Source organism: Orcinus orca, chromosome 2, assembly GCF_937001465.1.
Source record: "Orcinus orca chromosome 2, mOrcOrc1.1, whole genome shotgun sequence".
Classification (NCBI taxonomy): Eukaryota; Metazoa; Chordata; class Mammalia; order Artiodactyla; family Delphinidae; genus Orcinus; species Orcinus orca.
In genome coordinates this window covers 193,420,488-193,434,898 of record NC_064560.1, presented here as the reverse complement: position 1 = coordinate 193,434,898, position 14,411 = coordinate 193,420,488, and the positions used below count along the sequence as shown (strand labels likewise).

Sequence of the window (14,411 nt, the reverse complement as noted above, 5' to 3'; positions counted from 1 at the left end):
GTCATTTCTTGCTAGTTTTAGTCAGTGAAGTTAAAACTGAAAGCTTAACTTACTTGATATTCTTCTTTAGAAGTAATCAGATAAATCACAGTAACACTTAATGGGTACATCCCAGGTGGTCCAGTAGTTAAGAATCCATCTTGCAATGCAGGGGATGCCGGTTCAATCCCTGGTCCGGGAACTAAGAACCCACATGCCACAGAGCAGCCAAGCCCACGCTCAGCAACTACTGAGCCCATGCACTGCAACTACTGAGCCCGCACGCCACAACTACAGAGCCCACGCACCACAACTAGAGAGAAGCCTGCGCACCGCAACAAAGAGACGGCGCACAGCAACAAAAGATCCCACATGCCACAACTAAGACCCAACACAGCCAAAAAATAAATATTTTTTTAAAAACCACAGTATGTAATTTGCTGTTCAAAGGCCTTAACCTTAAACGTAATGTGCCCATTCAAATTAAGCAGGAAAAAAGGACATTGAACAGAATAGGAATATGGGATCTCTCTAAAGTATCTGAATATGCATTAAATATTAATTCTTACCAGAAATAATACAATCTCCTCTTTCACAAGAAGTTTAACACATATTTAAATTTTACCTGTAGCTTAGACAAGACAACGTATTTGCTCACTAAGACATTATTCTAAGGATGGCTAATTCACCTGCCATCCTGTGTAACTGGTACTAAACATAGTTAGAACCTAACTATAGTCTTAAAATATGTATTCCAGGTGGATCATCCAGCCAATATTTAGTCAGCAGCAGAGGCTCAAGAATAGATGAAGCAATAGTTTACGCTCAAGGGGAATAAATTATGATGAATCCCAACGCCAAACTTTGGAAATAAAAGGTTGATTATACAGAGAAAGGGTACTTGTTACTGAATTGTAACAATGGCCAGGTTATTTTTCCTTCCTTCCTAAGGGCACTTCCAACTGTCCCTCTGCCCTCTCTCCAAGAGGGGCTAGAAGCAAAAACAAAAAACAGCCAAACCACAGCATTCCTGCATCAGTATTTGTCAAGCACAATTTGAAAATGAAAGAAATGTAACTAGAGAATCTAAAAAGTACAAAAATGTATCAGAAAATAATAGTCAAAAATATATTAAATCATAGTATTATAAACAGGAAATGCAATTTAGATGTTTCTGATAACCAAAATGACAGGAACACTATTCTTAAATAAAAACTTATTTAAAACTATAAAGACTACTGTAAAATGCAAGAAGCTGGTTTCTGAACGAAATATAGAGGGAACAGAAATGTGAGACAATTCTGTGACAGAAGAGGAATAAAAATATCAAATTTAAACTCCTACATTTTTTTCTTCCGCAAATCCTTAAATTTTCAAGTGAGAATGCTATAAAATTCTGCAGACCTGCAATCCAACGACTAAAAAACAACTATCTTCCACACAACTTGATCTTGAAAATTAAGTATACTTAAGACATACAAACAGACTCCCATTGAGCTGATGAAACATAGTTCTCAACAAGATACACAGTAAATGGCACAGTACTAGAATGAGAATGAAACATGGAACCCAGAGTTGAATTCGGCTGCAGTCTATAACTTAGCACCCTTAAGACCTTAGAGTGACGACTTTGAGCCTCACTTTACAAGAACTAATATCTCCTGCAATGGTGCTGTTTTATGAATCACAGACTCAGATTGTACACTTATTTAAAAGCTGCTGAATAATCAGAACGATGAACATACCAAATAAAAGACATGCCTCTTCCACCAACCAAAAATGAAAAATAGCTGGGACTCCAACTGGCCTCATTTTGCCAGAGAGTAGCTTTTATAAACCTGCCTAGATGCAGCTCAAGGTGAAATTTAATTGTAATGTTAACTTGAAGTAGCTTAGTTACCAAGAAATGGAATATTCTGATGAATCAAAAGTTATATGTTTTCAAGCCAGAAGGCTTTGGGGGGTTGAGGGAGGGGGTGTCAGGGAGTGGGAACTGACTTACAAATTCACTCAAATCCAATTATCTTCCCTCCCAACTTCTCCATCAAAAAGCATGAACCGACAACATGCTTAAAGTAAAATACCACATTTCAAAACCATAACTTTTATTAAGCAGCAAGAAATTCATTACAAAATCTCTACATCTTAAAATCTGAGAATCAAAATCTCTCAGTTAGAAGTTACCTTTCAAAGGTTATCTAATACATTGTTTTTCATTGACAACAAAAAATATCTTTAAATCATGTGTGTGTCCATTCCTCCAGACCATTCAAAAACCACCAGAGATGCTGCACAGACACCACCACTGGAAACAGCGCAGCTTGGGGCAGCTGTCAGTTGTTACTATACATCAGTTTCTCGAACTTTTGGGTCTTAGGACCCTTTCACAACTCTTAAAATTTATTGAGGACTCCAATGACCTTTTGTTTATATGGATTATGTCTGCCATTATTTACTACATTAGAAATTACAACAGGGAAATTTTTGTACAGTAACAAGAAATCTATTACATGTTAACATAAATGACTTTTTTAAAAATAACTGGTTTCCAAAACAAAAAACTTAGTGAGAAGAACAGCACTATTTTACATTTTTGCAGATCTCTTAACTCTGGCTTAATCAAAAATAGCTGGTTCCCGGGCTTCCCTGGTGGCGCAGTGGTTGAGAGTCCGCCTGTCGATGCAGGGGACGCGGGTTCGAGCCCTGGTCCGGGAAGATCCCACATGCCGCGGAGTGGCTGCGCCCGTGAGCCATGGCCGCTGAGCCTGCGCGTCCGGAGCCTGTGCTCCGCAACGGGAGAGGCCACAACAGTGAGAAGCCCGTGTACCGCAAAAAAAAAAAAAAAAAAAAAAAAAAAAAAGCTGGTTCCCACATCTGCTTCTGCATGCAATCCCTTTTGATAAGTTGTTTTGGTAGATGCACAGGAATAAAACCTGGCATTACACCATTATAACTAGAAAACAGTGTTCTAATAGCCTTTTCAAATAACTTTGGATATTCTTCTTTGATATTACACCAAAATGCCGCAAGTGGTAATTTCTTAGAGACTAGTTACAGTATGAAAGCAGAAACTACAGCAATAAACCCTTTGCACTCTTGCATTAAAATCGACTGGTCCACCTTGCACTTTAAATGTACCTTTACCCATGCATGATTTTATTACATCATGATTGGTGGTTTGGAAAATGTGGGTTCACTTAAGATACGCATATCTTCCAAATGTTGGCACATTATTATACAAAATCAAAAAAAGTTCACTAATATCACCATCGATCAAATCAGAAACATTTTTAATTACTGGGAGGCTGTCAAGCTCACAATGACAGAAACAAGCATTCTAAAATTCTAATTTTTGCTTGAAAGCTCAAATTTTATCACTGGCCACAAACACTGTCAGTTGTTCTTAAAGAGACAGGCTCCATTTTTCAAGTAAATGCTAAGTAGTCAAGTATGAACATCATAGTTCATCAATTGTTCTTTCAGGTAAAAACAGAGCTCAATGAGAAAAGCACTAGCTTAGCTCACAAATCAATCATACATGTGCTCTTCGCAAAACAACCATCCTACTTTTTAGCATACAGCTTTAAGTGTACTTCCCATTTTATCACAACATACTCAAAAAACTCAAGGGTCAAGACTTAATAAAATTAACATTTTTTACTGCTTCATCAAGGACTTTTTTTCCAAACTGTGTGTGTTTGTGTGCATGTGTGTAGTGAAGTAATACAATGACAACTAGTAGAATACAGTGCCTCTGCCTTGATTCTTCCTAAAGCATCACTACCCACCACTGCTTTTGCACCACTGGTGCAAATGTCAACAGACTAAAAAGACATAACATCTCAACATTATGAAAAGTTTGGATTTTATGTACTCCCTAAAAGGATCTCAAGGACCCCTGACATCCAGGCTTCTACAAATCACACTCTGAGAACCACTGCTACAGGATATTACTACCCACCAAAAGGTCTCAGTTCTACCTCTTATCACTACATGAAACTACTCCAATTCCCTCTTTTTTTGTGACAACCCCAAAAATATGGAAGAAAAGCTATTGTCTCCCCCAAGTCTTGCTAAATATCTCTTCCAATAACATTCTACAAATGTGCCATGAATGCTAAGTCACTGATAATGTTTACTCCCCTTAAAGTCTTTTTTATTACCAGTGTGATAACTAGAACTGAGCTGATGCAAATAATGATCTGACCAGCACAGAGTAAGGCAGAAACTGGAATATAGTTCTCATACAGGTCTTATACACTGTATTAATGCAGTAGTTGTCAACAAGATGTTGGCCCCCAAGGTACATCTGGCAATATCTGGACACACTTTTGATTTTCATTACCAGGACATGGGGGGTGGGACTCCCACAATCTAGTAGGTAGAAGTCAGGCATGCTGTTAAACACCCTGCAATACACAGGACAGAATTATCAGCCTAAAATGTGAATAGTACCACCATGAGAAATCTGGTATTAACAGATCCTAAGACTACCAAAATTTTGGAAGCTTAATCACCATGGCTCTTAAACCATACCAGCTTTTCAAAACTATATATGCAATTACATATGCTTTTGGACAATATATGGAGACCTGCTCACAATGTTTTCTAACGACGTAACTTCAGTAATCTGTTTTGATTTCATCCATTCTGACAATTTACCTATACCTTAACCCCCCCACCCACACACACAGACTTAACAGCCACACCAAACAGGAAAGTGGAAGTCAAACACAATACAGTCTGGAAATCACAATTCAAAACATCAAAGAAATAAAATTAATGACACCAGAACATGAAAAACAAAGAAAGCAAACTAATGAGAAAAAAGGCCTACTTAACTAGGCAGTCTATGGTCTTTTAGTTTACTTTAAAAGGACTATAGTACACATAGGGTTAACAGTAAGAGAAAAGCTAATGAAAAACTGGCCATATTGTTCACATTTCAAGAAACACACTAGAAAGACAATATCCGTGTGTGAGACTCTGCTGCCTTCACTTTGTCTTCCATTTTAAACATCTGCACTAACTTCCAAAGAATGGGAAGCACTTAGGTCTTTAAAGGAAAGGTATACCTCCCTTCCTCAAAGCATGCTGGGAAAAAGCAGGTATAAAAGAACTTTTAATTTCTAAAAAGACATAAATTATTTCTTCATTAAAGCCCTTTAAGGCATACATTTCCTATTACTGATCAATTTTTAATACTGACATGATTATCAGAAACAGCAATAAAATGTGAGCTAACACAAAGAAGTCACATGGCATTACTGCAAACATTTAGGTTTACTTTAATTGCTGCTGAATTGAAAAATGCCACAAAAATCTTGCTTAGACTCGGTTCTCCTAGTAACCCTTTTCATTGTTCCATAAAAGTATGATTCAATTAACAGGGACCTTGCATCTTATAAGATTTTAGGTCTGCTATATTTAATTAAAATTAACAAATATCCTCATTACAGAAATACTATGTTGATAGGCCTCTTAACAAAATGACTAGAGTGGGTGAGAAGGAAGGAGCATGAAATTCCTTTTTAAAATATCGTGTAAAATGGGACAGATGTCTTTAAAGCCTGTTTCAAACTTAGAGCCTCACCTGTAAACAGAGACATACACACATATACACATACATAATTAAAACAGTAAAACTATAATCAGTGATATTTGCAGAAAAGGTGTTTTTACTTAAAAAAAAATAAAATAAGCGTAAGGTGACCGTTAGAAACCCCAAAATCTTTATTCTGCGTTCAAGTAAAACTTCAAGGGTCAATTACACGCTTCGGGGCTACAAAGAGAACTCGGCCCCCCATCTCTCACCCTTGAATCTTCAAAAATGGAAGAAATGCAGTCTCACGATTTAGGCCTCTACTCTGCTGTATACACGCAGAAAAAAAGGCTGTAATCTTTCGATCAACAATGAGTTCTCAAGTTACATCCCATTCTTTGAGAGAGAAAAGAAAAGGAAAACTTCTTTAAAATACCCAACAAGGGGAAAAAAGTATAAGATACAGGCCTAGTGAGATTAGAAGGCACAGATGGACTACAATAAGACAAAGTCTACCATCAGAAGAACAGAAAGTATCACTGCACATGGAAAGACGGAAGCAAGATGAAATCCGGCGACCCTATCGAAACAAAACCGGGAGAGCAACACGTAACGCAACGCCTTTCGACGGGGGGCACCCGGGAAAGTGCCCCTCTCCTGGCAGCCGAAAGGCTGGAGGAAACGGAGGCGGGGGGAGGGGATGTTCGAACAGCTGGACTCGACGCTCAAAACTGGGCTTTTAACTCGCGCTCAGGCAGGCTGGGACGCGGAAGTGGGTTAACACTGGCGTACGAAGTGGGCATCTAAGAAACGTGAGGGAGAGCTAGGCCGGGAACAGAAGCAGCGAAACGAGCCCGAGAGGCGCCGGGGGACGAGCCCGAACCCCGTGTGCAGACCCCGCGAGGAGCAGGGCCTTCCTCCCCGGCAGCTAGGCACCGGGTTCCCCCCCCCCCTTTCTTTTATCGGACGAGGCGGAGGAGCGGGAGCAGTAAGGTTAGAAGCTCCTCCGGCCCTTCCGGAAGGGGAAGGCCCCCGGCCCGACAGCCGCCGAAGCCAGGAAGGGGTGGGGGGAAGCGGGAACCGAACACAAGGGGAAGTGCGGCGGCGAGTGGGAGAGGAAACAGGAAGAGCCCCAGTCCCGCCCGCCTCCCCTCGGGGCGAGGGCCCGGCTCGCGCGCCCCCCTCCCCCCTCCCCTCCCCCGACGCCCCCAAGGCCCCGCCGGCGTGCGAGAGAAAACAGAATACAAATCACTTACAACGGCATCGTCTCCGGCGCCGGCACCGCCCAGTCACTTCCCCCCCGCAACCGCCGCCGCTGCCGCCCTGGGCATGATCCACTGAGGCGGGAGGGAGGGGGGGGGCCTGCCTCAGCCCTGGGTCCAACCCCACTCCCGCACCCGCTCCCGCCGCTTTAGGCGCTTCTCCTCCTTCCCCTTCGTCCTAACATGGCGCCCGAGCGCTACCACAGCAACGTTCTAGAACCGCTGACGCCGCTACCCACGCTATGCGTGCGCCTGCGCAGCAGCCGCCCGGCCCGCCGCGAAGCCTCACGGGAAGGGTAGTTCGTGCGCCGGCAGGCGCTCCGGCGGCTTCCGCCGCAGTTGTGTCGGGCTTCCGCGGCACACGTAGCGGGTATGGGAGGTATCCGATTGGGAGGCTCTGGGCTCGGGGGTGTCCCTCCTGCCGGGCCGCTCTTGTCGCCGATGGGGGCGATGCAGCCCGGACGGCGCGAGGAAGGCCCCGGAGAGGGGCCGCTTCCGGTGCATTGTGAGGTCCCGCCGTTCTCTCCGCCCGAGGTCGCGGCGGCTGCGCTTCCCCTCGGACCGCGTCGGTGGAGGCGCTTGGAGGGGACCGAGGCGCCCACGCGTGACCCGGGCGCTGGGCTCAGCACGGGGACACTGGGTTGTAACAGGTTACTCAACCTCTTATTTTTTGCAAAGTGAGAGTAATGCCTGCTTCCTAGGGTAGTGGCGCCTATTTAATGTGATAATGCAATAAGGGTGCTTGGCACTGCGGGGGACAGAGGGCGCAGAGACGTCACTAGGACTCCCGCCTTACCCGCTAAACTCGGTTTCCCCGGCACGGAGCTTTGGAGTTGTTCTGTCCACTGAGGTGTACACAGGCGCTCAGGAAATATCTGTTGAATGAATAAATTTGCTGGATAGGATTGTGATGACAGCAGATTCGAGAACAGGAGCTAAATTTATTTCTAACAGTTGGTGCACTGGAACTCACTGTAAAGCTGTCATTCAGTAGAAACGTAGGTGGCAGTAAGCCTTGGGATAATAGCAAAGGCCGTTTCGCCCATAGTTTCCCTGAGGTTGTGTTTTGCAACCCCTTCTCTCCGTGGGGTGGGACCTGGGAGTTACCTGCACACCTCCAGCAAAAGTTGAATAAAGAATACCTGAGACTGATTTGACTCTGATATTCTTTCCCTCTTCGAATATGGAACGCGTTCCAAAGTGTCACACAGAAGATTAATGGAGGGAAAGGGGGGCATCACATATGGGAAAGTTAAAGTTCTAAATTCTTTAAATATGCACTTGTAACTCTTCAGGAAATTTGACAAAAGATTTCCATTTTTTCACAGAAAGTCTAGTGGGACTAGCGTTCTAGGACTAATGAGGGGCTCAGTGGGAAAAGCACAGGATCCAAACCCGCATTGTCCAATAAGGTAGCCATTTGTCACATGCGGCTTGCCGGCACTTGAAATGAGGCTCGTTCATTTAAGATGTAAGTTCAAATCACGCGCACATTTCAGAGATCTTACTATGAACAAAAGAATGAAATACCTCACTGACAATTTTTTTATATTGTGTTTTGGATATAGTGCATTAAAGAAAATGTGAAAATTTCAACTGTTCCTTTTTACTTTTTAAAATGTGGCTACTAGAAAAATTTTAATTATGTATGTGCCCATCATTTCTACGGAACAGCAATGATCTGGAGACAGACTTGTATTTGATTCTCAATTCTACTTATTCCCTTACCCTCTTGTGGCTTTAGGTGGGGGCCCAGCAATAGACCTGTCAAAATTTTTGAAAATCTGAGGTCCAGTGGAATCAAAAAAATATTAAAGCTATGGTCTTAAAAATTGCTCATAAAGATAGGCACTGATGATTGTCAAATACTAACACTGTCCCACTTAGATTCTGTGGGGTGGGAGCAGATAAACACTTGAAGAGGTAAGGGAATTATAGATTGTAATAAGAACCATGAATAAAATAAATCAGATGATAAAATTACGGGGCAGTTCAACTTTAGATACGGTGGTCAAACTAGGCCTCTCAGAGGAGCTGATCTTTGACCTGAGACCTGAAGCCTTTCTGAGAGATTTGGATTTTATCTTTTTGTGAATGGGGAAGACATTGGAAGTTTTAAAACGGGAAGATTACATTGATATTTGTGGGAAGATAAAAGGGTAGGGAATCAATTTGAACTTCCCAGACAGGAACTTCCCTGGTGGCGCAGTGGTTAAGAATCTGACTGCCAATGCAGGGGACACGGTTTGAGCCCTGATCCAGGAAGATTCCCACATACCGCGGAGCAACTATACCCTTACGCCACAACTACTGAAGCCGGCGCACTCTAGAGCCCGTGCTCTGCAACAAGAGAAGCCACCGCAACAAAGGGTAGCCCACACACTGCAACGAAGAGTAGCCCCCGCTCTCCACAACTAGAGAAAGCCCGCATGCAACAACGAAGACCCAACGCAGCCAAAAATAAATAAAATAAAATTTTTTAAAAAATATGCTGTGAACTGCCAGATGTTTTGAAGTTGGAGGAAAGATGAGGTGGCTCTTGCCATATTCAGGTAAGAGATGATGAAGCTTGAAATAAAAAAGAAGGGACCAATTTGAGAGAGATTTAGGCAATGTGGTTAATCCTAGTTTCAAGAGGGGAGGGGAGGAAGAAGACAAAGATGATTACGAAGGTTCTGGCCGGGGTGGGGGGGGGGATTAAATGAAATAGGAAACAAGAGGATAACGGGGCACGGGGATGAGGTTGTGAGAGTGGTTTGATATGGGTTGATTCTGAAGTGCTTGTGGGACCTTCCGAAAAGTCTCTGAGGCTATTGAAAACATACTCCAGGAGCTGAGGAGAGAAGTCAGGGCTGGAAACAGAGATTCTAAACTCCGAAAGCAACTTGCTCATATTTCGGAATCCCGTTTCAGTTCTGGAAGGGCCTTACATACACCTGGCCACTACAATCTGACCCAACTCCTGTTTCACAAATGCGTAACGAGCTAGGTGGTCACAAATCCCCAACGTTTAGAACCCAATTAAGGATACAATTTGAGCCAAGGAAAGTGGAGAGTGAAATAAAGCCAGTTACCAGTGTTTTGGTTAAGACAATATCCACGTGTGGTAGCCTTGCCGTACATGTTCTTAGAGTCCCTGCCCACTCCCTCCAGCTGCTGCTGAGGCTGCTTTATAGCTGCAGACTTTGCCCTGCCCCAGGGCCTGCTTTCCACCAGCAGCTAAGAGAAGGGGCAGATGTTTTCTACTGATGTCTGAAGTATTCACATTGCATTTTCCACACAACAATGTCATAAATGGTGGGAAGATTTCTAGACTGGGTCTCTTAGGACCACAGTGCATGCAAATCACAAAAATGCACAGAAAATGTTTTTGAATCTCTTCACATATTGGGAACTACCTGGATTGTTTCAGTGTCATTTAGGAGGTGATCGTTGGAGATACTGTATTATACGGAGATTTTTATCCGAATAATAAACTATAATGACTCATTTGGCTACTAATGGTGCATACTTTTTAAAAATTTCAATCAGGGACTTCCCTCGTGGTCCAGTGGTTAAGATTCTGTGCGTCCACTGCAGCGGGGGTGGGTTTGATCCCTGGTGGGGGAACTAAGATCCCGCATGCTGTCTGGTGTGGCCAAAAAAAAAGGAAAAAAAATTCCAATCAAAAAGCAGACTTATGAGTCACTAAAGTCAAAATAATAACATAAGCACTTCCATCTAATAGTTCTGTACTCATGAGCTGTCTTTTTATTAAATTCTCATTCCTCTTTTAGATGTTGATGTTTTGAAGAACATGTCTTCTATCATTTGCATGTAAGGAAGTGTTACCAAAAGCTTGGCCTCTCTGTATACCGGTGCCAAATCAAATCCTGGAGACAGAGTTTTGGGTGAAGTAGAAAAGAATAGCTTTATTGCTTTGCCAGGCAAAGGGGGACACACCAGGCTTCTGCCTCGAAAAGCTATGTGTCCCAACCCCAGAGGGTTTGATAAAGGGTTTATCTGACAAGATTCGAGCGTGAGCATGGCTTGCACTCCCTTAATCTCGTGTCAGGTGGTCTTCTCTTAATCTTTTGTGGTTTTTTTTTTTTGTTGGCTGCATTGGGTCTTTGTTGCTATGTGCGGACTTTCTCTAGTTGTGTTGCGGTGGCTTCTCTTGTTGCGGAGGACGGGCTCTAGGCACGCTGGCTTCAGTAGCTGCAGCACACGGGCTCAGCAGTTGTGGCTCGCGGGCTCTAGAGCGCAGGCTCAGCAGTTGTGGCTCGCGGGCTCTAGAGCGCAGGCTCAGCAGTTGTGGCTCACGGGCTCTAGAGTGCAGGCTCAGCAGTTGTGGCGCAATGGCTTAGTTGCTCCGCAGCATGTGGGATCTTCCCGGACCAGGGCTCGAACCCGTGTCCCTTGCCTTGGCAGGCAGATTCTTACCACTGCGCCAGGAGGGAAGTCCCTTGTCTCTTAATCTTGATGAGCTTCTCTGGTCCCTTTAATCTTGCCTCAGGTGGTTTCTCGGCTGCTCCTTCCTTGATTAGCAACTGTTCAAATCTGCCCTTTGGAAGAACTCAGGGAAGGTCACGGAGGCTGGAGTCTTGCCTGTAAGAAATGGTGGACAAAAGGAGGCCTCCGTGCCCAGGCCTCACTCGCTTTCAGTACCTGGGAGCCCTCTCTGCCTGCAGGCAGAGAGCACTGGGGGATGTCTTGCCTGCCATACCAATTAAACTGACTTTGTGCCACTCCCAAATACACTCTAAATAAAGAATTTGAATGGTGTTTTGATTAACTTCCTTTTTTTTTAATATAAAGTACTCCAAACAAATTTTATGGGTATTCAACTGGTATTTTTCTTTCCTGAAGTGGATCTAAGGAACTCTATGAACAAATCCATATTTTAAGGAAGAGTTTCTGGGTTTGTTATTTTTTTAACTTTAAGGAAACATAGTATACTTTAGTATTTTTTAAGGTAGAGTACCAACTCCTTTTTAAAAGATTATTAAAGTACGACTTATACAGTAAAGTTTACAAATACTAAGGCATCTGTACTTGTTCCCCATCTCTGTAGCACTCCCTACTTAGTGGAATGAAGTTTTATCCAGGTACACGCCAATGTAATTATCACTTAAATCAAGATGTAGAAAACGTCCAGTCTCCCAGCAGGCTTCCTCCCAGTGGATAACCCTCTATTGCCACCAACACCACCATTACCTGTTAATCACTCTTCTGACTAGTCCACTATGGACTAGTCGTATCTGGTTTTCAACTTCAGATACAGTATTTACCCTTGTATCTAACTTCCTTCACTCAACATTTCATCTGTAAGATTCTTCATGTTGTCAGAGGTAAGAGTCACTCTTTTTCATTTCAATGTGGTACTCTATACTACGATGATACATCTTTCTCCTATTGTAGATACCACAGCATGTCTTTCTCCTATTCATGGACATTTTGGTTGTTTCTAGTTTGGGGCTTTTGTGAGTAATGCTGCTCTGAACATTTTTGTACGTGTCTTTTTGAAGATACAAGCAGTCTTGGGTATATACCCAGGAATGGAATTGCTGGGTCATGTGTATACCCATATTTGACTTTATTAAGTCCTCCCAAATGGTTTTCAAAGTGAGAGCACCAATCTATATTCCACTCTATAGGTGGGTTCCAGTTGCTCCACATCCTCATCAACACTTGGTGTTATCAGTTCATTTAATTTTGGCCAAAGAGTAGTATCATAACGGAATCTTATTGTAGTTTTCATTTGTATTTCTCTGATGATTAATGACTTTCAGCCTTTTTCAATATGCTGATTGATCATTTGGATATTCCCTTTCATGGAGTGGATACTCAAGTCTTCTGCCTACCTTTAAATTGAGTTTTCAGTCTTATTGACTTGTAGGAGTTTTTAACATATTCTGAGTACAAGACCTCTGTCATTTGTATGTATTGCAAATATCTTCCCCATTCTGAGGCTTGTCTTTTCACTCTTAATGTTGTCTTGAGAAATCTTTGCCCACTCCAGGGTTACGAAGAATTCCTCTTATGTTTTATTCTATTCTAGAAGCTTTATTATTCTGGCTTTCACATTTTGGTCTAAGATCCATCTCAAAGTAATTTTATATACGCTGTGAGGTAGAGGTCAAGGTGTTTTTATTTGGGGGGGGTTGTTTATTTGTTTTTAATATATAGATCTCCTAATGACCTGCAGAATTTATTGACAAGACCATACTTTCCCCATTGAATTGCAATAGGGCCTGTGTTGTAAGTCAAGTGATTGTAAATATGTGGATCTGTTTCTGGACTCCTTATTCTGTTCGATTGATCTATGTGTCTGTCTTAATTACTGTAGCTTTATAATAAATCTTAATATTTAGAGTGAAGTCTTCCAGGTTTGCTGTTCCTCAAAACTGTCTAGACTATTCTATATTCTAGGTCCTTTGCATTACCATATATATTTCAGAAACAGATGATCAATTTCTACCAAAAAGAGAGAGAGAGAGGGAGGGAGGGAGGGAGGAAGGAAGGAAGGAAGGAACACACTGGGATTTTGATTGGGACTGCATTGACTCTACAGATCATTTTGGAGAAAAATTGAAGTATTAAAACTATTGAGCTTTCGGGGCTTCCCTGGTGGCGCAGTGGTTGAGAGTCCGCCTGCCGATGCAGGGGACACGGGTTCGTGCCCCGGTCCGGGAGGATCCCACATGCTGCGGAGCAGCTGGGCCCTTGTGAGCCACGGCTGCTGAGCCTGCGCGTCCGGAGCCTGTGCTCCGCAACGGGAGAGGCCACAACAGTGAGAGGCCCGCGTACCGCAAAAAATATATATATATATATATTGAGCTTTACAAGCCATTAACAGTATATCTCGGGACTTCCCTGGTGGTCCAGTGGTTAAGAATCCGCCTTCCAATGCAGGGGACGCAGGTTCGATCCCTGGTCAGGGAACTAAGATCCCACATGCTGTGGGGCAAATAAGGCCCAGCACCACAACTACGAAGCCCTTGCGTTCTGGAGCCCGTGCACCACAACTAGAGAGAAGCCCACGTACTGCAACAAAAGACCCTGCATGCCACAACGAAGATCCCACGTGCTGCAATTAAGACCTGACGCAGCCACGTAAATAAATAAATATTTTTAAAAAAACAGTGTATCACTCCATTTATTTCACTTTTAATTACTATCAGCAGTGTTTTTAAATTTTCAATGTAGAGGACTTATACATCTTTCTTAGCTTGTCCCTAGCTATGTTATTGTAAATGATACCAGCTCTTTATAAGTAATATAGGAATATGCTTATCTAAAATGTAGGTATATATAATGATGTCTATCAAAATTACAGGTATATAGGACATACTGTACAGCACAGGGAATTATACTCAGTATTCTGTAATAACCTATAGGGAGAAGAATCTGAAAAAAAAATAGATATATATGTATGTATAACTGAATCACTTTACTGTACACCCGAAACTAACACAACATTGTAAATAAACTATACTTCAATTTAAAAAAATTACAGGTATATACAGAGGAGGCTTAGCAGTGACAAGCTGGCCTACTCAGATTTGGGGGGGGAGGCAGGAATTGACTTCAGAGAGCCTAATTATAAAATGACACAATGGATCAAACCAGAAATATGAAAAGTCACC

At 42.7% G+C, this 14,411-nt stretch overlaps 1 protein-coding gene across 17 annotated transcripts in view; it reads right to left on the bottom strand.

Annotated features, from left to right (window-relative positions):
* The window catches only part of PAPOLA (poly(A) polymerase alpha), a 57,655-nt gene extending 50,651 nt beyond the window's left edge, over positions 1-7,004 (bottom strand). For 5 of the 17 annotated variants that reach the window (XM_033419770.2, XM_033419797.2, XM_033419812.2 and 2 more), the window contains exon 1: positions 6,778-6,999. In XM_033419770.2, coding sequence (XP_033275661.1) covers positions 6,778-6,785 — 8 coding nt within the window. In that variant the 5' untranslated portion in view covers positions 6,786-6,999. Of the gene's footprint in view, positions 1-53; positions 182-6,777 lie in introns of all 17 variants that reach the window. The other 12 variants (XM_033419781.2, XM_033419807.2, XM_033419764.2 and 9 more) reach the window with 6 other exon arrangements.
* Between the last annotated feature and the right edge of the window lie 7,407 nt (positions 7,005-14,411).